Source organism: Malus domestica, chromosome 04, assembly GCF_042453785.1.
Source record: "Malus domestica chromosome 04, GDT2T_hap1".
In the NCBI taxonomy this organism is placed as follows: Eukaryota; Viridiplantae; Streptophyta; class Magnoliopsida; order Rosales; family Rosaceae; genus Malus; species Malus domestica.
The window spans coordinates 27,554,946-27,581,551 of NC_091664.1; the positions used below are offsets into that span (position 1 = coordinate 27,554,946).

A 26,606-nucleotide genomic window follows, 5' to 3' on the forward strand; every position below is an offset into this window, starting at 1 on the left:
TCATCAGCAGTGAGAACGTAGAGATAGAGTGAGAGGCACATCATCCACCAAACGATCGGATTGTCGTCAATTACGAAAATCGTACTGCGGTACAATTATCCTAAAAATTGAATAATCGAACCATTGTATCAAATTTCAACGAACGGACTATGGAGACGGGCTTAATACATCGAGAACATCTCACTATCCAAAATCCATAAATTTTGACTTTTCCCCATGCGCCGCCATGACAGGTGGTTTCCGGCGATCCGAAACCCATTTTTTCGACTAACTCCAAATTTTTAACTTCCTATATGATTAATTTAGACTAAAATAGAAAACTTACTTAAATTTAAAAATTAGGGGATTAGGGATTAATCGGGTGAAGATTGGAGCTGGAGGTCTCGGTTACCAGATATGTGTCATGAATATATTCACTTTGTAGTGGAAGAGGACACTTAAGGAAGCTATCTCCTTTGTCTTGTATCACGCCATCCTTGGAGCAGATTCTATCAATGAGACTGGGGAATCCAACATACACATGAGATCGATATGATTTTCTTTTCGACAAGATGGAACGGAAGATGATCTGGGCAAACGGTACAGGCAGAGCTTTTTGCATGGCAAGGATAATCTTACTTTCATCATTTGTGTGAACAGGATTGGATGTACCAAGAACGTTGAATTTAATAAAATCCCAAAGACATCCATGTATGAGAGGACAAGAAGATTTCAAAACATGTTGGTTGAATGACTTAACAGATTGTACAAACATCCCAAAATCCTCATCTGAGGTATAAGGTAGATTCAAGACCTTGCTGATGATATTGGGAGTGAAGGTGACGAACTTTCCTCGGAAACTCTTTTGGTATGTTACTGTAAAATTCTTTAACCACAGAAAGATTGAACATATCTGGTGGCGAATTCACTTCTTCAAGCCGATACTCTTTGACTAATTGCTCTGTTGTGCTACCCTCTCTTATTCCAAGAGGATTGGTAAAGACGACAGTTCTCTCCGGTACCACTGTCCATTTGTTGCTGTGAGCTCTGGACGCTAAAGATCGTTTGCCTTGCACCGGTGGGTTTAGAGAAACCGGCGAAGAAAGTCCTTAATCCGATCGATGTAAGGAGGACGAGTGGGAATGATATGACCCGAGTCGTGTTCAATGATTAGAGAACAACCATCATCAAATAAAGAAGCAAGATCTCTGCTTGCTTGGTTTGCAATCTGCCTGTCTTTGCCATGCTCACTGCCAAATATGTGTAGCGACGGGCATTTCAACATCGGAACTCTCTCTTGCTCCTCTTCGGACTGCATTAGTTTTGTAAGCCCGAACCCGGAGCACAGAATCACAAACCTAAACTCCATTCCGCCTGCGGTTAATGATCTCCTTTGTGTTTGTTGGGCACAGACTAAAGCAGCTGCCATGGCCGCTCCCTGAGAAAATCCCAACAGTCCGTCAAAGGGTCCCTCCTCAGCATACACTGTTTTGATATATGCCAATGATTCATCAAACCCCGCTGTTTGCTGCTGGTACTGAAGAGGATCAAATGGACTCTCTTCCATTTTCCATTCCCCCCCTTCATTCTTTTCTACGAAATCGGGTGCTACAAACCATGCAAATTTTTTCTTGCAATGCTCCAAGGGCGGTGGTGGACGACTTTGTTGTAGTAGTGATGAAGTTGGTGAATTACAATTGTGATGTGACTCAGCAAAGGTTGAGGATTGGTATATGAATGGCAATTCGTGAGGTGCATCCACAAACACGAGCTCAGCAATGTTTTTGAGTTTCTTCGCTAATGATGCCGTTCTTCCCTTAAAACTCGAGGCATTCTGACGAAACCCATGTAGGCATAAGATTCTTAGTTTTCTTGGAGGAGAGTCAACATCTGCGGCATAACAGTTATTACAATATTAGGAACAAAACAATGAAAATATCAACCTCTACTTCAACTTTTCAGAATCCAAGTGCAAATGCAAGATTTATGCTCAACATAGATTAAGATTACAAACCTTACCCTGTCTCCAAGGCAGCTGAGGCAAGGGCTTCTCATCAGAAGAGACAGTTTCAGTCTCAATTTGTTGTGGAGTTGAACTTAATCTTCCATTTTCGGTGGAAGAAATCAACTGAACACCCTTGTGATGACTCTGGCAAAGCTCACATACGTATACAGAGCCCTTCCTCTGCCGAGATTAATTCAAAAGTTCAGGAACAAGGATTCAAGGTACACGAATCTAGAGAAGTACTACAATAAATCAGGTAGACAGTTGCACAACAACAACAACAACAACAACAACAACAACAAAGCCTTTTCCCACTAAGTGGGGTCGGCTATATGAATCCTAGAACGCCATTGCACTCGGATTTGTGTCATGTCCTCCTTTAGATCCAAGTACTCTAAGTCTTTTCTTAGAGTCTCTTCCAAAGTTTTCCTAGGTCTTCCTCTACCCCTTCGGCCCTGAACCTCTGTCCAGTAGTGACATCTTCGAACCGGAGCGTCAGTAGGCCTTCTTTGCACATGTCCAAATCACCGGAACCGATTTTCTCTCATCTTTCCTTCAATTTCGGCTACTCCTACTTTACCTCGGATATCCTCATTCCCAATCTTATCCTTTCTCGTGTGCCCACACATCCCACGAAGCATCCTCATCTCCGCCACACCCATTTTTTGTACGTGTTGATGCTTCACCGCCCAACATTCTGTGCCATACAACATCGCTGGCCTTATTGCCGTCTTATCATCCAAAAAGATGTAGAAACAGGAAGGGCGGGTCGATCCCACATCTCATAGAGAGGAGGAATACCAGGGATGATAAAGGATAACTAACTCTACAGCTCACAGGAATGGGAAAAGTAATTCCACATTACTCCAGTTTTATCATAGCTTTATTTAAGACAGAATAGGGAGTAAGGCTGAAATGGCTATAGGCTTCAATTTTTTATTTTAAACGTATGTTGATTGAACTAGATGCTGGGTGAGGGCTTAAAGACCCTATTCACATAGCGTTTCTGGACACATATTTTTCCTCGGGGCGGGCAGATTTTCCTATAAATAAATAGGGGATCCGGGCCTTTTTGGGGGGAAAAGGGGCTTTTCATCGGGTCATCCTTTTTCGTCGAATGTCCCGGGCCCGATTTAGAGAAAGAACTTTTCCTTTGCTGCAGGGCCGGGGAGAAACATTCAAGCGCAGAGATGGAGATGGCTCCGCTGCGATAGAGGATGAAGGAGAATCCGTAGGCAACTGGTCGTAAAAAGTCATACATTCATCAAGCGAAGGCGCAGATGGAAGACCGTGTAGCTAGAGGACGCCATCCAGCTTGTATTCTATGGTTGAGATCTCCATCTAATTCTCCGTTCTCTTGCACGATAAATCTTAGGTAGCGAAAACGGTCGCTTTTTGTGATCTTCGCTAGATTGCTCCGGTCATTAGTATGGATAAGTATATAAATGGATAGAGATAGGAAAGCGAACACAAGATGTACGTGGTTCACCCAGATTGGCTACGTCCACGGAATAGAGGAGTTCTCATTAATTGTGAAGGGTTTACACAAGTACATAGGTTCAAGCTCTCCTTTAGTGAGTACAAGTGAATGATTTAGTACAAATGACATTAGGAAATATTGTGGGAGAATGATCTCGTAATCATGAAACTTCTAAGTATCGGAGTGTGGTATCGTCTTGACGTGCCTTATCTGTCTCATAGGTAGATGGGGCATCTTCTCTGGAAGTACTCTTCCTCCATCCAGGGGTGGTATCTTTAACTGGTGGAGATGCACAACGTAATGTATCAATTTCACTTGAAGCTTACTTGTAGTTTCAGGCTTGGTCAAGCGCGATACAAACCATGTAGTAGGAGTCCCCCAAGTCGCCGAGCTAGGGGATCTGCTGAAAGAAGTGACAGACAAGGTAAGCAATCATAGCTCCGGTTGATTGTTCACAGTCTCCCTATCTTGCAGGCAGCATGAAGGATAAAGAGAAGAAAATGAGAAGAGATGATATGAGATATTTTTGCTTTTGAAGAAGTAACTTTCCACAGGCTTATTCTTGAACTGAGCTGGAGGGTTTTCTGGTTTCCTCCAGAGTATAAGGCCGACTGAAGAATTTGAGGGTCAAAACAAGTCCATCAAATCTAGAGTACGTTCGACCCTGCTGATATGGGATACTTTTGCTTTGACAGAGTAATGGATGTATCGGCACGTGTGCTGTTACGCTTGTCTCCACATGCTTCCTAGTATCCTTCTCCCTTGCCCTATCTGTTCCTCAGGCAGATGCGGTATCTTCCCTGGAAGCATAAGATGTTGAAGATGAGTACTCGAGAGCAATGTCAAGTAAGTAATCAGGTAAGGGGTTCCAGGCAGTCAGTTCCTGGCTGGAAGCTTGATTCCAAGTACTGACTGATTGCTCTCTTTCTCCTTGTCTTGCAGGTAAGAACAAGGTCAAAGGAAAAGACAGGGAAAAAACATGATATGGGATACTCTTGCTTTTAACCCTGATGATATGAGATATTCTTGCTCTAGTATAGCTTGTTTGCAGAGGTATTATCGGGGGGAAAGAAAGCTGAATATTTCGAAAGGCTTTGTTGGGAGTGCCCTCTCAGATATGAGGAAGGGTTGAGCATTTTTGCAGGTCTGCCTGTCCGTTGGGGATGGAGGTCGACATATATAGGAGTCTCCTTAACAACAAGTAGTAATGCTATTCCTTTACCCTACTTGGTCATAGCACAGTAGTGGGAGCTGCCAGCTTCACATGTTTTAACGTTGTCAGAGCACTTTGAAAAAGTGGTTTGTGGTATCTGGAAAGCTGAAGTTGCGTGTGAAGATTACAGAAAGCTTTATCCAAGGAGATCCGGCTCTTGAAGTTGGGAAAGTGTTGTCTCTTCGGTTTTCGAACAAGCAATCCTATCGGGGATCTGGCTCTCGAGATTCGGAGAACGATGCCTCTTCGATTTTTGAGAAAGCAATCATGCTGGGGGTCTGGCTCTCGAGATTCGGAGAGCGGTGGCTCTTCGATTTTTGGGAAAGTAATCATGTTGGGAGTCTGGCTCTCGAGATTCGGAGGTCGGTGCCTCTTCGATTTTGGAGCAAGCAATCTTGTTGGGAGTGTTTTCTCGAATGTGAGTGAAGGTTGGGCATGTTTGCTAGTCTACCTTGCCACGAAGCACAGAGGTTGACACACAGGGACTTTCCAATTATCCAGCAGTGGTACTGTTCCTTTACCCTCTTCGATTTTTGAGAAAGTAGGCATGTTGGGAGTCTGGCTCTCGAGATTCGGAGGACGGTGCCTCTTCGATTTTGGAGCAAGCAATCTTGTTGGGAGTGTTTTCTCGAATGTGATTAAAGGTTGGGCATGTTTGCTAGTCTACATTGCCACGAAGCACAGAGGTTGACACACAGGGACTTTCCAATTATCCAGTGGTGGTACTGTTCCTTTACCCTTGTGGGTAATAATATGGTAGCTAGACCTTCAAAATTTATGTGTCTAAACTTTGTTAGTGTTGTTTCTTTGCTATTCTTTTACCCTTCTTGGTTATAGCGATGTAGTGGGAGCTACAAGCTTCACGTGTTCAACTTTGGCAGAGAACTTTGGCAAAGTTATCTGTGGTACCCATGAGCTACTGTTGCGTGTGGGAAGTGGGTGATTGAATAGTAAGACTCATGTGCTTTCTACTTCACCAGAAGTCTTCGACCGAATGCCCATAATTTCTGCAAAGCTGAGTGTGCGTGTGACAGGTGCTGACAAGGCTGAAAAAGTAGGTGCCTCTTCGATTTCTGAGATCGGCCCTCGTGGTCTCTGAGCAGCCCAGCTTTTGAGAAAGCAAGCGCCTCTTCGATTTCTGAGATCGGCCTTCGTGGTCTTTGCGCAGCCCAGCTTTTGAGAAAGCAAACGCCTCTTCGATTTCTGAGATCGACCCTCGTGGTATCTGAGCAGCCTTGCTTTTGAGAAAGCAAACGCCTCTTCGATTTCTGAGCAGGCGCCTCTTCAATTTCTGAAGCTCCGTCGAGTGCAGATTTTTATAGAGGCTGGCATTAAGTTCCAAAGCACCATTGAATCTCCACCAGTAGAAGCTCCATTCTTGCACTTCTAAGATCTTGATTTGTCCGACCTCTTCTCTCTTCAACACCTTTGAAAATGTCTGGCCCCTCCGACCGTCGTTTTGACTTGAACCTTGTTGAAGAGGCAGCCCCGCCTTCTCCTGACAACATATGGCGTCCATCCTTCGTCTCCCCTACTGGTCCTCTTACCGTTGGGGATTCCATGATGAAGAATGATATGACCGCTGCGGTGGTGGCCAGGAACCTTCTCACTCCCAAAGATAATAGACTACTTTCCAAACGGTCTGATGAGTTAGCTGTTAAGGATTCTCTGGCTCTCAGTGTTCAGTGTGCAGGTTCTGTGTCTAATATGGCCCAACGCCTATTTGCTCGAACCCGCCAAGTTGAATCATTGGCGGCTGAAGTGATGAGTCTCAAACAGGAGATTAGAGGGCTCAAGCATGAGAATAAACAGTTGCACCGGCTCGCACATGACTATGTTACAAACATGAAGAGGAAGCTTGACCAGATGAAGGAATCTAATGGTCAGGTTTTACTTGATCATCAGAGATTTGTGGGTTTATTCCAAAGGCATTTATTGCCTTCGTCTTCTGGGGCTGTACCGCGTAATGAAGCTCCAAATGATCAACCTCTGATGCCTCCTCCTTCTAGGGTTCTGTCCAGTACTGAGGCTCCGAATGATCCCCCTCCGGTGCCTTCTCTTTCTGGGGCTCTACCGACTGCTGAGACTTCTCCTAAGCAACCTTTGTGAAGGCTCCCTCTTGTTTGTTTATTTTGACTTATGTATATGTACATATTTGTAGCTTATCGGGGATATCAATAAATAAGCTTTCCTTCATTTCAACGTATTGTGTTAAATACACCAAAGCCTTCTTCGCTAAGTTCTTTGAATTTTCTTTTGTTGAAGCTTTGTGAGTGGAGCATGTAGGTTGAGGTAGTGTTTCCTTAATTTCCTGAGTGAGGAAAACTTCTCGGTTGGAGACTTGGAAAATCCAAGTCACTGAGTGGGATCGGCTATATGAATCTTAGAACGCCATTGTGCTCGGTCCTGTGTCATGTCCTTCGTTAGATCCAAGTACTCTAAGTCTTTTCTTAGAGTCTCTTCCAAATTTTTCCTAGGTCTTCCTCTACCCCTTCGGCCCTGAACCTCTGTCCCATAGTCGCATCTTCTAATCGGAGCGTCAGTAGGCCTTCTTTGCACATGTCCAAACCACCGTAACCGATTTTCTCTCATCTTTCCTTCAATTTCGGCTACTCCTACTTTACCCCGGATATCCTCATTCCTAATCTTATCCTTTCTCGTGTGCCCACACATCCAACGAAGCATCCTCATCTCCGCTACACCCATTTTGTGTACGTGTTGATGCTTCACCGCCCAACATTCTGTGCCATACAGCATCGCCGGCCTTATTGCCGTCCTATAAAATTTTCCCTTGAGCTTCAGTGGCATACGGCGGTCACACAACACGCCGGATGCACTCTTCCACTTCATCCATCCAGCTTGTATTCTATGGTTGAGATCTCCATCTAATTCTCCGTTCTTTTGCAAGATAGATCCTAGGTAACGATAACGGTCGCTCTTTGGTATTTCTTGATCTCCGATCCTCACCCCTAACTCGTTTTGGCCTCCATTTGCACTGAACTTGCACTCCATATATTCTGTCTTTGATCGGCTTAGGCGAAGACCTTTAGATTCCAACTCTTCTCTCCAAAGGTTAAGCTTTGCATTTACCCCTTCCTGAGTTTCATCTATCAACACTATATCGTCTGCGAAAAGCATACACCAAGGAATATCATCTTGAATATGTCCTGTTAACTCATCCATTACCAACGCAAAAAGGTAAGGACTTAAGGATGAGCCTTGATGTAATCCTACAGTTATGGGAAAGCTTTCAGTTTGTCCTTCATGAGTTCTTACGGCAGTCTTTGCTCCTTCATACATATCCTTTATAGCTTGGATATATGCTACTCGTACTCCTTTCTTCTCTAAAATCCTCCAAAGAATGTCTCTTGGGACCCTATCATACGCTTTCTCCAAATCTATAAAGACCATGTGTAAATCCTTTTTCCCATCTCTATATCTTTCCATCAATTTCGTAAGAGATAGATTGCCTCCATGGTTGAGCGCCCTGGCATGAACCCGAATTGGTTGTCCGAAACCCGTGTCTCTTGCCTCAATCTATGCTCAATGACTCTCTCCCAAAGCTTCATTGTATGACTCATTAGCTTAATACCTCTATAGTTCATGCAATTTTGTTCGTCGCCCTTATTCTTGTAGATAGGCACCAAAGTGCTCGTTCGCCACTCATTTGGCATCTTCTTCGTTTTCAAAATCCTATTGAAAAGGTCAGTGAGCCATGTTATACCTGTCTCTCCCAAAACTTTCCACACTTCGATTGGTATATCGTCTGGGCCTATTGCTTTTCTATGCTTCATCTTCTTCAATGCTACAACCACTTCTTCCTTCCGGATTCGACGATAAAAAGAGTAGTTTCTACACTCTTCTGAGTTACTCAACTCCCCTAAAGAAGCACTCCTTTCATGTCCTTCATTGAAAAGATTATGAAAATAACCTCTCCATCTGTCTTTTACCGCGTTCTCTGTAACAAGAACCTTTCCATCCTCATCCTTGATGCACCTCACTTGGTTTAGGTCCCTTGTCTTCTTTTCCCTTGCTCTAGCTAGTTTATAGATATCCAACTCTCCTTCTTTGGTATCTAGTCGTTTATACATATCGTCGTAAGCCGCTAACTTAGCTTCTCTCACAGCTTTCTTCGCCTCTTGCTTCGCTTTTCTATACCTTTCACCATTTTCATCAGTCCTATCCTTGTATAAGGCTTTACAACATTCCTTCTTAGCCTTCACCTTTGTTTGTACCTCCTCATTCCACCACCAAGATTCCTTTTGGTGTGGGGCAAAGCCCTTGGACTCTCCTAATACCTCTTTTGCTACTTTTCGGATACAACTAGCCATGGAATCCCACATTTGGCTAGCTTCCCCATCTCTATCCCACACACACTAGGTGATTACTTTCTCTTTGAAAATGACTTGTTTTTCTTCTTTTAGATTCCACCATCTAGTCCTTGGGCACTTCCAAGTCTTGTTCTTTTGTCTCACTCTTTTGATATGTACATCCATCACCAACAAGCGATGTTGATTAGCCACGCTCTCTCCTGGTATAACTTTGCAATCCTTACAAGTTATACGATCCCCTTTCCTCATTAGAAGAAAATCTATTTGTGTTTTTGACGACCCACTCTTGTAGGTGATCACATGTTCTTCTCTCTTCTTAAAGAAGGTGTTGGCTAAGAAGAGATCATATGCCATTGCAAAATCCAAGATAGCTTCCCCATCCTCGTTTCTCTCCCCAAAACCATGGCCACCATGAAAACCTCCATAGTTGCCTGTCTCCCTGCCCACGTGTCCATTTAAATCTCCTCCTATAAATAACTTCTCTGTCTGAGCAATTCCTTGCACCAAGTCTCCAAGGTCTTCCCAAAATTTCTCCTTCGAACTCGTATCCAACCCTACTTGAGGTGCGTACGCACTAATCACATTGATAAGTTCTTGTCCTATTACAATCTTGATTGCCATGATTCTATCTCCTACCCTCTTGACATCTACAACATCTTGTGTCAAGGTCTTGTCCACGATGATGCCAACACCGTTTCTCGTTCTATTTGTGCCCGAATACCAAAGTTTAAACCCTGAGTTTTCTAGATCCTTTGCCTTACTACCAACCCACTTAGTTTCTTGTAGGCACATAATATTTATCCTTCTCCTCACCATAACTTCCACTACTTCCATAGATTTTCCCGTTAAGGTTCCTATATTCCACGTTCCTAAACGCATTTTGCTCTCTTGAACTCTACCCTTCTGTCCTAGCTTCTTCACCCTCCCCCGTCTAATAGGATCAAAGTACTTCTTTTGTGTGTCCCGTGTAAAGTTGATAGGAGCATATGCTCCCAAACAACTTTGAGTGGAGTCGTTCGAAAAGAAGTTTCTATGGGCCCCTTGCTCATTTAACACTGCATCCGGGTGCCGATGGAGATACAGCGACCCTTGCTCACTTATCACTGTGCTTGGGCCACACAGCGCGCCACTTACGGGTGACGCCCTAGCTTTAGCGCAATTTTGTTCTGAATTCATTTTCATAAGGATTCGACGTGATCATGGAGTGCCGGCTGTCGACTACCTGACGCCCTTCCCCTCCTCCTTTATCCGGGCTTGGGACCGGCAATGTAAGTACATAGGCGGAGTTCAGGTAGACAGTTGCACACAAAGGATTAAGTTACAAAGCATACCTGGCAACTCTCACAAACTAAGACAAGCATTCTACAATAACTGCAACGGAGGCGTGAAGAATAATCATCAAACGACAAGCCACAGAGAAGGCAGGTGCCCATAATATTTGCATCTGAACTCCCAACGGAAATCCTACAGTCACAATGAAAATAAGTATCCAAACCTTTTTCATTTCCATATCAACCAAAGTTCCGTTCACATTTTCAATAAGATATATATAACAAAAGAAAAAGATCTGATTCAATAGCTAGTATTAACTTTCTTGAAACATATAGATATACATATACATATCAATACTGGCAAGCCAAACACAAATAGGGAAAGTTGTGCCTCCAATTGGCAATCCAACTTGAACAATAAAATGGAATACCAATAATGACAATGAGAGGCATTCTTTGCCTAAAGAATCATACCGATGATCGAAAACAAAGTTCTTTCCCTTGAAAAAACCACCATCTGGAAATTGTTCCAAGTAACGCTGTATTCCACCATATAACTGCATACAAATTCAGATAGCAAGGGAGGATGTCATGAACATCATCAAGTATGAATTTTACTCTATGAAAAAGACTTCTATACAAGAGCATACCTGAAACACGTTCTCAAATCCAGCACCTTTTGACCTAATATAAGCCGATGCCATTTCACATCTGATTCCTCCAGTACAATACCTGTAACAAACCAATATATGAGGTGAGCAGCGATGTAACACTGACTGATTATGCAAGAAGAATAGGTAACTAAATCCCTTGGAATTGTTTCTCTGAGAAACTAATAGCATAATCTGCAAGATATTATCAAGACAAGTTATATCAAATATAAGAAAAGATATGACACCAAAAGCCCAGAAAGAATAAGCACTTACATGAGGACAGATTTCCCTTGCAATTGATCAGAGTTATCATCTATCCACGAGGGCAGATCACTGTACTGCCTAATGCCTGGATCCAAAGTTGCCACATTGGGTGTGTTGAATTTCCCAATTCTGGTCTCATATAAGTTCCTTGCATCCAACAGAACAAGTTCTCTGTTGTTATCTATACTCTCTTTGTCAAATTGTCCTGGAAAAATATGCACAAAATTATTTGATACCCTTATACCTGCAAACTATCAACTTTTCGTCAAAAGTAAAGTATCAAATAACAGATAACTTTGAAAAATGTGCATGGTTCATGGAATTTTGTCTAAATGAGTGAAACTGACTTATACAAATACTATTTTGCAAAAGATTGAATCACAAGTCATAGTAAGGAATGAAGAACTTCAGGCGGTGGGAGTAACTAACCAGCTCTTTCTAGAACTGAATGAAACTCAACCGCGGAGAGATGCTTTCCAGCATCCGAAATGTCTGGTGATTTTAGCAGAGGATTAGAGCTAAGGGTAACCAATTCCTGAGTCCAAAATAAAATTAGGTAAATACATAAACCATATATAAAAATTAGTAACAAGCACAGTGCTCAATTATAACTGAAAATCTCAGTACCTCTGCACCAACTAGACCTAATTAACTGCCGATAACTAGAAGAATTTAACCCTTTTGATTATCCAAATCTCTCTCCCAAATATACAATAACACACACTCCAAATTAAATCCAATAAATCAAAACAAAAATCATCGAAATCAGTCATTCGAGAAACTTTAACGGCAAGCAATCACCTTGACAATGCGAACCGAGAGAGAAGTGAACCCACATTCTTCAGCAACCTTGTCATTCAACGGGCGGCCACAAGTCGCAAGCTTGAAGTCAGTTCCATGGAACAAACTATTCGACTCAACCGCGGCAATGTGCTTCCTCAACGCAGATAACTTCCCGCCAACCTAAAAACCAATCCCAAACCATCAACCACAAAAAACCCAGAACGAAAATTCTACAGAAAACAAAACCCATTTCTCTGATTCGATGCATATGAAATTATTTTTGAATTTGGGGGCAATCGTGAAAAGTCCAAATCGGAAAAACGAAGAAAGTGAGAGACTTTACTTACGGTGACGTTGACACCTAGAGGAGAGAGACGGACACGGCCGAGGAGAGAGAGGGAGTTGCAGTTGGAGTTGTAGAAGGCAAAGAGGTCGTCGATGTCTGGGATTTGGGTGTACTTGTAATATAGAAGAATCCCATATTCGTCTTCTTCCCCTTCTTTTTCCTCCTTGTGTTCCATTGTTGAAAGATTAGGAAGCTCTCAGCTTGAAGTTGCAGGGTTTTATTGACATGAAGGAGCAGACCGCAAAAATTTGGGCTGGGCTGGGTCGAGGCCCTGCTGATCTGACTAATTGAACCCATAGAGCTCTGTCCTCGAGCGGTAGCAAATTTTGTTTTGGATGAATCTAGGTATCCCCGCACGTAGGCGATGACTAATCCCTCGAGCCGGGTCGGACCTCAATTGGGGGGCAAGCTCTCCCAATGATGACTATTCCATTCACAAGGCTCGAACTCGAGACCTTGCTTAGAGCAACTCCACCGGGACAATTAACCCGATGGACCGGCGACTTCACCAACCCAATAGCCATAGCTGCAAGCATTAGCCCATAGGGCGATTGGGCGGGGGGGTGCCCCAAGTGGAGGCTCAATTCGAATCGGTGGCCCAGGAGCCCAAGGGCCAAGTGATGCAATGTTGATGTCAACCATTATTTTATTATTTTTGCGTCAGGTGCATGGGGGCGCGTCCCAACAACATTTCAGAAGCCTGTGGCTGTAGTGCAAACGGCAGAATGTTACCGTTGGTAGCCACGTGGCCTTTTCTAGTTCGTTGCATTTCCAACGATAAAAAAAAATTGAAACCTTTTTAAATATCAGCCGTTGGATTTGAGATCAACGATCCATGTTATTTGCATCTCAGCGTTCTTCAGAAGCCTTTGCAAGTCCATCTCAGTAGGTCTCCGGAGGTACTCTAAGGTGTAGGTAGATTCGATTGCAGAGCAAAACCTCATCAACTTGGTCTGCAGATGCTCCATATGCAAGCATCCGTAAGGCAGCAGTAATTTTTTGCTCAGGAAAGAGACCCATAACACCAAAAACATCCTTTTTTTGCATAAAGTAAGAATCATGGTTGCAAACAGCAATCATGATTTTGTTGAACAAATGTCGTTCCATTCTAAAATGACGTCTAAAGTACATATTAGGGAATGCACTGTTACGGACAAAATAATAGTCCAAAAGGTTCGTACCTCGTCGTTGCCTGCTTCTATCAAGGTTTGCAGAATAGCTAGGCCTAGAAATCTGAGCCATAGCTTGGATGACTCAACGGGAATATGACGCTCTTTGGCTTCTTGCTTCTTCATCTCTTATTCTACGCTCCTCATCATCATCTTCTTCCATCACATTTTTGCCCACCTAGAGATTGAAAATTTCTTCCCCTTACTTAAACAATTCTTACTCTTGCTCATCGATTTCCCACAATATCCTTGAAGAAGAAATTGTAGAAGGAAGCAGAAACTATGAATAATGATAGAGATTTTGATTTTAGTATGTGATTTCTTAGGATGGATTGTGGGTTATATGGAGGAAAAAGAAAGGATTACAGATAATGTCACGTGGCATGTTGTCATTCGTTAAAAATCTGATCAAAATCGATTTTCAAAGATTGTAAACAAATTGTGACACGTGGCGCGATGTAATTGGTTAAAAATCTTATTGGAAATCTATCTTCAACGATTCTGAAAAGGTAACGATACGTGATACGATGACATTAGATAAATATCTTATCGAAATCTATCACAAAAAATTGTCTTCTCCGATAATGACACGTGGCGCAACGAGAACGATTACAAATAATATTATTTTATATTATTTTATAAAATAAAAAATACAAATATTTTATTGTCTATTGCCATGGCTATTCAGTGTAGGGGTAGAGATGCAAAAGGCAGTTACTGTTCATCGGAGGCTATTCAATAATGACTTGCTCTAGAGGGCCTTTGCAAAGCTGGATCTTGGCTTCTCAAATAATGATACTTCCGCCATTGCCTTCCCACGTTTCATGTTGTTGTTGCTTCCCATTGGCATTCTAGTCGTGCTTATGATCTTGGCTTTCACGCCCTTTAATGTGAGGGATTTGACTTATACATACGCATAACTAAATAAACAATTTTTGCTTACCACACAAATCAAACCGAGAAAACCCTTGTGTTCATGGGTCAGTTTTTTTTTTTTTTTGGGAAAATTAAACGAACCCCGTAGGACATTGGGCTAATCCTAGATTTGATTTTGGTTTTAGGATTTGTTTTCAAATTCTCTTTTTTTGTCTCTCAATTTATATTTTATGGGTATATTAGTATTTTTATATTAACATTTGATTATAATTATCATAAACTTAAAAGAATGGCTATTATTCTATATAGGGTTCGAAGTTTGGTTATTTTTTCAAATTTCCCCATGCAAATCTATAGGTATTAAAAAATTCATAGATTTTGAAGAATTTCCTTCAATAAGAGATTTTGTAGAATTTGAGAATGAATGATAAACATAACAAAATCCTACCTCGAACCCTATAATTTCTTTTCAACTCCTCTCACTTTCTTTTTCTCTCTCCCCACTTTGCAACTCGAGCTTTCTGTCTTTATCTCTATTTTCTCTGAGAAACCCATATTTCCTTCCTTCCTTCTGGCGTCTCAGCCATCCACCTCATCCTCTCAATATACAATCAATACACCATTGTATACATTCGTACAATGGTATACAATCAATATGACTTGAAGAAGGCGAGAAAGGGGGTGTGGATAATTGAAGGGTTTGAGTTGCATTTGCTGATGGACTCCTTCATTTTTCCTACCTTTGCATCATCCATTCCTCTCTCTCGAATAAGAGGAATCACATTTTAGAAAAAAGTCAAAAGCCGAAAGCGCTTTCATGAATGAATGATTATTGTGGAAGGTCTCTACTGTGGAGGACCATGGACATGGAGGATATGGGTTACTTGGGAGAACTGGGCACAGTTCTTCATTTACTTTCAAGTTTAATCTTATTTTTTATTTAAAAATAAATTTTAAAATGGCAAGAGAGTCTCAAAATCCATTCAAATCTTTAATCAAAGTCCATAAGAATCCTTTCAAATCTTTAATCAAAATCCATAAGAATCCTTAAAAATCTATTTGAAAGTTGTAAGGATTCTACAATCCTTTGAAATCTGTCACTTAAAAAAGTCTTTTAAAATCATGTGAAATCTAAATTGACTACACCTCCTTAATTTTCTGTCTTCTTTAGTGGTGAATGGAAGAAGATCCCACCTCGAGAATTTCCAATTTTGGGCACCATCTTTTAATTTTGGAGAAATTTTTCATTGTGACCGAAAGATGGATGGTAATGTTTTTATATAATTGGCGGGAAATTATATTTTTTAAGTTATTAATTTTTTAACACATATATTTCATCATTTGGATAATGACACATGGTGTACGATGTACCATCCCGTGTTCCGATCATACTAAAAAAAAGGCTTAGGCATACTTGACCACTTGTCCTAATCTGACCAACCTCACTAACGACTAAGACCTCGGGCTATGTTTGGGTGACGGATTTCAAGTCGTGATTGAAAACCAAATTATAAAGAAAATGAAAACAAAATATTGGAGAGGAGGGCTAAGATATGTTCTCTCCGTAGAGCATTAGAAAGACATGCAAAGAGGAATTTGCAAGTGACACCTTCCGAGGAGGGATTAACTAATTCCTTTCATATGCCTTTGTGATGCTGATACGATGCATTTCCTAATCCCCTCCTATATTATACAACATTTTGTGATATTTTCCATTATAACTTGGCTTTCATTCCATTTAAACCTAAAAAATATACACAAAATAAAGATCGATAATCCAGGATTCCAACAAATAATGAAATAACACAGGAACAAACATATAAGCAGAAGCCATCATTTTAGTTCTAATTCCGCATAAACACGAGTGACAATTCTTACTACTCAAAGTCTTGAAACGCAAAATAAAATGAACGACAGCCGCTTGTAGCCGTAGCACTTGTATCAAATTCAATAGACGAGCCTATGTGCCAAGCCAAAAACCCTGGCCCTTGGCAGTGAGGGAAAATCTGAATGAGGTTTTGGCAATTCATCGAAAGGTGGTGAAAAACCTACCCTGCTAAAAACCTAAACCACATCTGTTCATCCAAAAGTGAAGCCGCCTGGGGGAGGGTTGGGCTGGTTTGTTCCGAAAGTAAAACCTTGTTGAGTTCCATTCCCATTCTCCTGGACTTCCTCATCTTCCTCGGTCCAATATCTCTCCAAGAGCTTGACAGCCTTCTCGTAAATTTCATGGTTATCATGTGTCTGCAGATTCTCAATCTTATCTGACCCCTCGCATTCATCGATGAGTTGTGCATAAAGATTGATCCCGCCATTCATTCCCATTTCTTTGTCAGCCTCACCCACCTTCAGAATGTTCTCAAGACCTTCAAGGCACACTGTTACAATCCTTGGATCCGGGCAGATTAGAAGATCGCAAAGCGGTTTAATACAACCTTGGGCCACCAAGAATCTGCAAGAAACAATCATCTTTGTTAAATATCGGAAAAATATAACATTAGCACAACCGCATAATGAATCTAATAGAGCATACTGTATTTGTTCATGAGATCCTCCAGAAGTGGCATTTGAGATAGCCCATGCAGCCTCCTTTTTTATGTCGAACTCTGCATTTTGGAGAAGTTGCACAAGTGGGATGATGATACCAGCATCTATCACAGCCTGTTAAATATACAATAAAATGTAAAGGGTGTATCAAGAAACATCGTCCAGATCAAATTAATTCTGAGAGAAGCTACAGGATCAAGTAAACTTCCTCGCATCAAAAGGTATTAAGCACATATACATTTGCAGAGGCCACACAACTTCTAAAGAAGTATAAGTATTTTCTTTGCAAAGTAATGATATAACTTGTAGAAAACAAAATACGTCAAAGCAAAGTAGAAGTGTTACCAAATAACTAATTAAAAAAAATCTCTCTTTCCTTGTGACAACTAGCTATGAATACTGTATAGAGTGCGGGGATCTTACCTAACAATTCCCCAGCCTATCTTCCACTAATTAAACGAGTTATGCCGCACATCATTCTACTTGTAGAGACGATTATGCAACACCAGACCAGACATCCACCCAAAACACAAACACTATAGTATAGTGGATTTAATGGGTGCCATGCTTGATCAAATGCATGAAACAAGCATTAATTATGTTGCGTTTGGACTGGTGCTTTTCAGAAGAAAAGATTTGAATGACTTCCCAGTCTATTTTATCTTAGTTTTTATGTGAATACAATCCACATGTTAAATACAGTGGAGGAACTTCAAATGCTCAAGAAATATATGTTCTTTCATATTCTCTTCTCAGTTCATGAAGAAAGAGTAATAAAAATCCGTTTCATGTTTCTGCTTTTAATAGTAGATGCATACAATTTAAACTAAGTATTCAAATCCAAATCCCTAATTTAATTACACATACATATCTGAAATGTAACTTTGAAGAATTTTATACCTGTATTTGACCTCTATTCCCGGCTGTGATATTTGAAATCGTCCAACAAGCTTCTTTCTTGATGCTCTTTTTGTGACTTTGTGTGAGAAGTTGATTGAGGCAACTGAGAACTTGGTTGTCAATAGCATACTGGAAAATATAAAGGGGTCATTTTGTCGCTATATATAGCAAAGAAAAATTGAGGCGTTATATGAGAAATAAATATTTAAATAAGACTCCTATCCAGCAAGAAGAGCAGGTGTTAGATGACATTAGGTTCTAAAGGGTATATAACTATATATTAGTGTTAATACCTGAGTCTGGGAATCATCACCAGTGACAATATTACCCACTGTCCGAAGAGCAGGTATAAGAACTGTAGGTGATGGATGACTGGCATAAACAAATTGTAGTCATCAAAAACACACACAAGGTGAATATGCTAAAACAACTATTCTAAAGTATATCAAACCATTGAAGACCAATGCCACATGTGAATAGTTTGTAATGGGTTTAGAAACTTACAGCAGAAGCTCCACAAGTCGTGGACAGACACCTGCGTCAATCACAGCCTGAATTTTGTCATTTGAACCATCTGAGAGATAGGATAGGGCCCAGCAAGCGTCTGTCAAGACTTCTTCATCATTCAAGTGAATAAGATGTTTTAAAAATGGCAAGGCAGGCTTCACCTGTAAGAGAACATGCCAATAGGCAAGCAGAAAAGGTACTAATTACAGTTATGATAAGGCATCGACCCAAATGTTTCTATGAAGGGATACCAGCTGACATTTAACACATACTACTGCTGCATCTGTAAAGTTATAACAAAAAAAATTCTCAAAATGAGCTTGAACCTGATCAAACAGGGTTGGTGGTTTTCCGCGACAAAAGTTAGATAGAGTCCAAGTAGCATTCCTCAGCATGGATAACTTTGAATTTTCATTTAATTGAGCTAGCAATGGCATCAGTGCACCTTGTCCAAGAACAAGATCCCTGCAGTTTGGTGAGTCACCAGCAACGTTGCCTAGAGCCCATACTGCCTGTTCAGGAAACATGAATGCAAGGATCGCCATGCAGTAAGTCAAACAAGTAGAAATATCCGACAGCAAGGAAGAGAAACTAAGAATTATAGAACCAATAAAACACATATACTACAATAATGAGCCCGATAATTTACGAAGCTTAGATATTGGAAAGATTTCCAGATATTCATGACCCAGAATAATTCAGAAAGTGCAAAGCCTTTTTGAGCAACGCTCTCAATCTCAGGTCAATGAAAAGTGTGAAAGGTAGGGAGAAGGAACCTGCTCTCTGACATCGTCACTGCCAGCGCTAAGAAGCTGCACAAACATTGGGACCGCACCATGCTCAATAACGACTCGTGTATGCTCTGATGTTCCAGATGCAACATTGGTCAAAGCCCACGCGGCTTCAAACTGCATATAAAGATGTAAGTCAACCTCAGTGTCTGATCACACCTTTAAGGATAATTTCACTTCAACAAGAAACAAATTTTCCGTACTTGCAGTTGGGGCAAATCATGTCTTCCAAGAAACTCAACAAACCGAGGAACAGCACCTGCTTTTATAACCTCATCAATAGGAGGGCTGCGTTCTACACAAAATGCAAAAACAAAAGTCAACAACATCACACAGATATTCCACCTAAATAGGAAAGAAAATGAACTTCAAGCATTTGATCTGCCCCCACACCAATTGATAATAGCTTCCTAAATTGAGTAGTAGCCTCCAATTGCAGTGCGGGATCATCAGACCAAACTCCTTGCACTAGTGCGGGGATACTTTCCAACTGTTAAACAACATGAACGTCAATTAAGACCAAATTTTTTAATATAAGATCAGATAGCAAGAAGAGGAAACGTAAAGAGTCAACTTTATCTCATTCATGATTCTCCTTTTCCCAGACTTAAACAACGAGAACCCAATTACAAAATTACTCCGAATAAAGAGGGGCATTATTCGATGCGTTAAATGTAAAAAAAAAACACTTCATTTCAACATAGAAACAATGAACTACTAACTTGCTGCTTCCGGTTATCTTCTCGACACTATTACAGTTTCGAGCAATGTTTTACTCAAATCTTCAAAAACCAAAAGAAACTTAAGATATTATGTATGATTCAGCACTTCCCAAACTAGTTGTACTACTCTTTCAAAACATTGGGGGCACAATGCTCAATAATTCAAAAGAAAAAGAAAAATCACAGTTAAAACTTCAAACTAAAAAAACCACTTTTACTTCCTTTCACTTGCCCACATTTTCTCTGTACCCAAGCAGAATAGGAAAACAAATCCAATGAAATCCGAAACACGCATACATACAGAGATTCAACAGCCCTTTACAATCAATTTCTTATAAAACAGTAATTCCCATTTCAATTTCTTCCCCTTTCCTTCACTTTCTTAGCAACCAAGCATACCCAGATAAACTAACTAAAATCCCACAACCATCAAATCCCCGAATCCTCGAGTTCAAGAACCCCAAAACAGAAATTAAAGCCTATGATTTCCAAATACAAAAGCAGCTAAAAACGAAGAAGTACCCTCTTCTCCAAAACGACGGCGGATTGGGAGCCATCAAGCAGCTGCTGCTGGGACTGACTCAACCCTTCCCTCCTCTTCTTGAGCAAACTGTCCTCCCGCTTGTTCTTCCTGATCTCCACCAAGTTGTCCTCTCTCCTCCGCCGCGCCTCCTCCGCGTCCACCCCCGTTTTGTACGATTTCTTCCGCACATCTGTGCGCGTGCCCGGCCGCAGAGACATTGTCCTTCCCGATTCGCGAGTTTCGCTTCGCTTCTAGGTCCCTGTGAAATTGCGCCCGCGGAGTGTTTGATGAAACTACTCAGAGACGGCCGCAGCGAAGCAAAAACGGATTCGGGTCTGGGGTTTGGCCGAGATCGTATGTACGTGGTATGTATCTATATACGACGCGCATACGGAATCAACGGTCCACCTGGGAAATAACAACTTGCAATTCAAACGATATGAAAAATCTTGACCGTCCATTGCATGCCGCCTAGTTTACGGAATCAAACGTTGACACGTGTTGACGAAATGTCTAAATTCACATGGAGTCACCGCACAATTAATGATTTTATTTTCTTTTTCAAAGCCAATTACCAACTATTCAAAAAACCAAAAAAATTCAATTATCAAGCGATTGATATGAGCATGACTGAGTTTTGAATTTTTTTGGGACAAGGATTGTCTGCCCTCCACTTCCGGTGCCCCTTTTGTGCCTTTCTGTTTTGTGTGGTCACATTTAAGCCATATCAATATTTTATATTGTTTTTTTATAGATATAATAAGACAAAAATAAATAGTAATATAAAATGTTGACGTGATTTAATCATGACCACACAAACAGGAGGGCACGGGGAGGACACCGGAAATGGAAGGCAAACAATCCTTGTCCATTTTTTTGGTATCAGGATTGGATTTTGAATATGATGATTGACAAATGCTTAATTTGTTTACTCAACTAGATCGGTTTGAGTTTTAATTTATCTTGATCGAATACTGTATCTTGATTGAATACAAATTAATTGAAACTGTTTAATTTATTAATATTTATTTAAAATTATTTTTATAAAAAAATTATTTGAATTGGAGAGCTTTTAATCAAATGAATCAAACGAATCAAATCATTCAAAAATACTTGCATAAACCACTCATGAATATATATTACATGCTAATTGGTACATATATCGTCGATTTGTCTGTACATTTAAATGACTACATAATTTTTTGTGAAAGTAATGTTTACATAATTTTTTATTAAAATACGTTATTTGCAACGAGGGAGAGTATTATCCAACCAATAAAACAACGCCGCTAGTCAAAAACAAATAATTCAATCTTGCTCGGCTTTTTAAATTTTCCCTCCAAACTTAATTTCAAATAACTTCATATTTGTCTTATTCCCAAGAATTCCACCGAAACAGCTGTCGCGTCTCCTGAATCTGGACCGTCCAAAACTCACTAGACCCCACTCCGCGACTTACCAGATCACCCTCAAGAACTATCAAATTACCGTTATACCCTCATCGTCCTCCATATATAAATCCCCCCGCCTTCACTCCTTCTCGGACTCTCTGTCTCTATTCACAAACACAGACTGCAAGAGAGAATGTCTTGGTGGCGGTCCACGTCAGCATTCCGGTCCCGGAGTCTTCTGGAGTGGTTCCCAGAGCTGAGCCTGTCGATCGTGGACGACGTCGTTTGGCCGCTGGTGACGGCGTTCGAGTCCGTGGCCTTGGTCTCCATGCTCTTCTTCTTCTTCGTCTTCTGCGGCTGCACCGTCTGAACCGATTTCCTCTCCTAGCCGTCCCTACGCGCGTGACTTCAGTTGCGAAGGGGCTGGAGGCTGGAGTGGCGAGATTCTCAGAGGCGGAGATGCCGATGCTCAAACTGGGGGGAAGCGTTGAGCACGTGACTTGTGTATCACGTGAGTTTCGTGAAAATTTTGTATTTTCCGTTTTGTTTATTAGTGTAAGAAAGAGGAAGAGCACGTGACAATCATTGGCATTCTCATTGGTGTCCTCGAGAGCAAATCGTTCCAAAAGAACTTAATTAAGTTTAACCGACTTAATTAGCTCATAACAAGTTAATTAAAAGTCGATTAGTGAATCGTGTATGGCTACACGTGGACTTTCAATGAATCGTGTATGCAATTTAACGAAGTTCATGAGACTTGTTATTAAGATTTCAATGGATTTTAATTTATTTCTATGGATTCTCATGAACTTTGAAGAGGTCCGTTTAATGTGCATTTCCACTATTGCAAATTTTTAATATTCGAAATGGTAGTGATCTGTGTCATGTGTGATGATGGTGGCTGTATATCTCAAGGTGATGGGAGGAGGTGGTGATGGCGGTGACACGGTACGTGGTGGTGGTGGGGATGCTGGTGAAAGTTGTGGTAGTGATAGATGTGAAAAGGTGGTGGAAGTGGTGGTAGTGGTTGTTGTGACAACGCTACGGTGGTGGTGACACAAATTCGAAATAGTTAATACAGTGGATCACTTGGACTTCCATATTTATTACAATCAGAATATGACCTCAAAAGGAAATTACTTGCTAGAAAAAAATAGAAAATTCAAATATAATAATCACAAAGTCACAAGCCTTTGAAAGAGAACGAAGATCCATAGAGACCGATGCATCCACTGCTATAAGATCATGTGAAAGATGTTTTTCTTTCAAAACAATTAGAAATGGATTCAAAAAACACAATCAATTAATTCACCTATCATACTCTAGGGTGGATCCCCTCGATTTTAAACTCATTTAAAATCTCAATTCAAGATTCCTTTTTCAGTTTGATAGATTTTCAACTCGAAATACGGAGTAGTACTTCATATGTAAGATGATTGCCCTTTAAGGAATTCAAACACAAAAAAATTGAAAAATATTTTGTAAATTCTATCTAATGTATAAGGCCTAACGAATCAATAATGCAAAAATTATCAAACCTAATGGAAACATAAAATGTACAAACCTTACCAAAATGACTAGACCCAATGAATTAATACATACAAATTGAAGTACCGGATCTGTCGGACCTAATGAACTAAAACCTAAAAAAACAAACCGTACCAAATTGATCATACCAAATTGACCGTACTGAATCTATCGGATCTAAACTATATAACGTACCTAATTGATCATATTGAAATTATCAGACCTAAATTAGTGCATTTTCCACACAATATCAAATTGAATAAATAAAATAAAAACAAAACAAAATACAAAAAGTAGATAGTTTTTTTTTTTAATTTTTTTGGTCAATAAAAAAAAAAGTAAGTAGTTATAGATAATAAAAATCACATTTTTTAAACAATGAAGATGGATGTTACTTTTATGAGTGATAATGAATTAACGGCTACATTTTTCAAACTTTGATAGTGGAGGTTACATTGTAGACAATACATATGACATTTTTGTAAAAAACATGTGGTTTTATTGCAGTGACATCATGATACATTAAATGATGGATCTCTTTTAGATATTGAAAATCTTTCAAGTTATATTCTAAAAATCACCTTTGAAAAATTCTTATCTGTAAAAGCCCCCCTTTTTTAACCTTCTGCACACCACTATTAATTTTAACCATTGATTTTACTTTAATTGTTGAGTCTAATGGCTACAAATTTCGAAGGGTGTATATGAAATGAAAATAGTGTGTTAAAATCATGTCCATTTTATGATTGACATAATAAAAAATCATGTCCATTTTAATAATTGTGAAGAAAAAAAGAGAAGCATTCACAGATCTTGGATTAAGGAGAAACTAAGGTCTCTAATATCATTGACATAATTAAAACAATAAAAACGTAAACCCCACTATCATGGGAGAAATTTTTCAGTGTGATTGGTACACATAGTGGTACACCATATGTCATTATACAAATGATATGATATGTACATTAAAAAGTTAATAACTTAAAAAATAAAATTTCTAACCACTTATATAAAAACACGTAGTGTACCTCTCATGTGCCGGTCACAACTAAAAATTTCTCCACTATCATGGGAGAAATTTTTCAGTGTGACGGGTACACGGATGGTACACCACGTGTTATTATATAAATGATGAGAGTTAAAAATTTAATAATTTAAAAAAAATAAATTTTCTCATTACTTATATAAAAACACGTGATGTACCTCTCATGCTCCAATCACAACTAAAAATTTCTCCTATCATGGTGCGGTGTAATAATAAGAACAATTAAGCTCCAAAAACGAAGCTAACTTAAAGAATTCCGAAGAGCTTATTTTATTTTCTGGTACAGAAGAGGGCAAAGCCAGCAAACAAAACAAGAAAAAGCTAGGTAAGGACAATCCTTGGAAAGGCCCTGCCGATAGTATCAGAAACTAAAACATTAGTAGCAGTGGTAGGAGGAGAAACAAACACACGACGACCAACGATAAGCCATGACCCTAGTCAGCCATGTGGTCACTGGTCACCTCATTCATTTCTGTTAACCCTGCCCAGGAGCTTTTTGCCAATAAGATATGAAGCATAAACATCATGAATTGCGCACTTGATTTCTTCCTTTGAAAAAACCCGGGAATCCGCAGGACAAAAGACCATACCTTTTCGTGGAGCTTTAGGACTACCTTCACAGCCCATCTTACTTAGCTTACCCGCCTTGTATTCTTCCTCTGAAGAATCCTTGGCATCCGCAGGAGAAAGAAGTGAAAGAACCTTTCCTTGGGGCTTAATACCATCAATACCAACTTCAGCTGCCAATTCATGTAGCTTGTGCGTTTCGAGATCGCGTTTCTGCAGAACCCTTGCCGCCAAATGGCCAACTTCTACTCCTGCGTTGTACATCATATCACCCAAGCTGGGTTCCAAATACTTTTTTTTGTTCATTCCTATACCCACAAAACAGATGGTGCGATCAGCTAACAGCTTCCCAAGTCCGGAAACATTTGAATCACCGGGGTAGTAAGAGAACAAAGTTTGAAGATTTGGGATGATCAAGCAACGACTTCGAGCACAAAGAAGCAGCATTGAAGCCCGATCTGATTTATCAGCGTTCTTTATATCAAGTCCCATGACAGGCCCTTGCTTCATCAAGCTCCTCAGTTCCGTTATTTTTTTGTCAATCACAGCAGCATCATCGACCACGCTAACCGTCACTTTGACACCATGAACTACAACTTCGTACATGTCCATTTTTAACAGAAATTGGAGAGGTATACTCATTCTTTCTGAAATTATCAATCTGTATTATGTATGTTCGGATTTGAACAAGTTATCATATGCTGTAAACCTGTAACGGAAAACAGTACAAGTTATTCTATGTGCTTGATATAAAAATGATTAAGAAAAATGACCTGTAACCTAAAACAGTACAATTTATTCTATGTAGGGCTGATTCGAGATGGGATCCCGACCTGAAAATGGGATCCGGAATCCCAAACCGATCCTTTTTTGGGATGGAAATCCCAATTCCAATCTCAAGCCGAAATTTCTGTATTCCTGAATTTCTGGATTCTTGAAAATATTTGGGGATTGGGATTTCAGTATGGTTTTGGGATTTCAATTCAATAGAAATTTGGCTTCTTATTAATGGAAGAAGCTGAAAAATTCAATTCAAACCTGCAGATCAAGCCGTCAAAGCGGAAAAGAAATCAAACATGCAACCCAGAAATCAACCATGGAAATCCAGAAATCCCCTAAAAATTAATCAAGAAATCCAAATCCAAATCGAAACAATCAAAAGCTCTAAATCATAAATCCCTAATTTATAAATCTTCATTTGTACCCTAATTCAGAAAAAACTTTAGAGAGGATAGAGAAGAAGATGGGTCGATACTAGAGACGAGAGAGCTTAGAAGATTTGAAAGAGCTTTCGACCGTAACTCCTTCCTCTCTCTCCTCAACACAAGACTATTGCTCTATGACTCGAGAGTCAAAACCAAAACAAAAGCCCTTAGTCCACACGCCTTATTTTTGTGCCTTTCCTTTTTATATTATTTTTGTGCCTTCAGCTAGTGGCAGCCAAAAAGCTCCTGCTTTTGAGTTGGGAAATGAAAACCAAAAATCAAAAGTTAATAGGAAACAAAAGATTCGGGATTTCGGGATTACCAAACAAAGGAGATTTGGAACCCATACCAAATATGTGAGACTCCATAATTTAAAAAAAAAAAATATATATATATATATATATTTATTATTATTATTATTATTTAAAAACAGTTGTTATTGGATTTTCTTATATATACATATTATTTCTACCTTTGGCTTAAGTTTCCACTTGATGTATTATAATATAAC

General features: G+C 40.0%; 3 protein-coding genes across 8 annotated transcripts; all 3 read right to left on the reverse strand.

The window, feature by feature from the left end:
• Positions 1 to 641: 641 nt before the first annotated feature.
• Positions 642 to 12,537, reverse strand: LOC103434069 (rhodanese-like domain-containing protein 6). 2 transcript variants are annotated; one of them, XM_070820793.1, is made up of 9 exons: positions 12,327 to 12,537; positions 11,998 to 12,159; positions 11,626 to 11,731; positions 11,206 to 11,401; positions 10,930 to 11,011; positions 10,754 to 10,836; positions 10,340 to 10,472; positions 1,994 to 2,164; positions 642 to 1,869 (listed from the first exon to the last, which is right to left on the reverse strand). In XM_070820793.1, exons 1-9 carry the CDS (start codon positions 12,498 to 12,500, stop codon positions 1,843 to 1,845), a joined length of 1,134 nt encoding a protein of 377 aa, XP_070676894.1. In that variant the 5' UTR covers positions 12,501 to 12,537; the 3' UTR covers positions 642 to 1,842. The 2 variants fall into 2 exon arrangements, with proteins under 2 accessions (XP_070676894.1, XP_028957238.2); XM_029101405.2 differs by having other exon boundaries at positions 1,999 to 2,164; positions 12,327 to 12,526.
• Positions 12,538 to 16,153: 3,616 nt separating this feature from the next.
• LOC103433863 (importin subunit alpha-4) lies at positions 16,154 to 20,750 on the reverse strand. Its single transcript, XM_008372149.4, has 10 exons — positions 20,360 to 20,750; positions 19,509 to 19,605; positions 19,319 to 19,410; positions 19,101 to 19,232; positions 18,651 to 18,836; positions 18,322 to 18,485; positions 18,111 to 18,189; positions 17,818 to 17,946; positions 16,904 to 17,031; positions 16,154 to 16,822 (listed from the first exon to the last, which is right to left on the reverse strand). The coding sequence occupies exons 1-10, from the start codon at positions 20,576 to 20,578 to the stop codon at positions 16,450 to 16,452; spliced, it is 1,599 nt and encodes a 532-aa protein (XP_008370371.3). The 5' UTR covers positions 20,579 to 20,750; the 3' UTR covers positions 16,154 to 16,449.
• A 3,827-nt stretch (positions 20,751 to 24,577) lies between these two features.
• Positions 24,578 to 26,291, reverse strand: LOC114824428 (uncharacterized). 5 transcript variants are annotated; one of them, XM_070820792.1, is made up of 2 exons: positions 26,146 to 26,291; positions 24,578 to 25,599 (listed from the first exon to the last, which is right to left on the reverse strand). In XM_070820792.1, exon 2 carries the CDS (start codon positions 25,530 to 25,532, stop codon positions 24,786 to 24,788), a length of 747 nt encoding a protein of 248 aa, XP_070676893.1. In that variant the 5' UTR covers positions 25,533 to 25,599; positions 26,146 to 26,291; the 3' UTR covers positions 24,578 to 24,785. The 5 variants fall into 5 exon arrangements, with proteins under 5 accessions (XP_070676893.1, XP_070676891.1, XP_070676889.1 ...); XM_070820790.1 differs by having other exon boundaries at positions 26,095 to 26,290; XM_070820788.1 differs by having other exon boundaries at positions 25,929 to 26,290.
• Between the last annotated feature and the right edge of the window lie 315 nt (positions 26,292 to 26,606).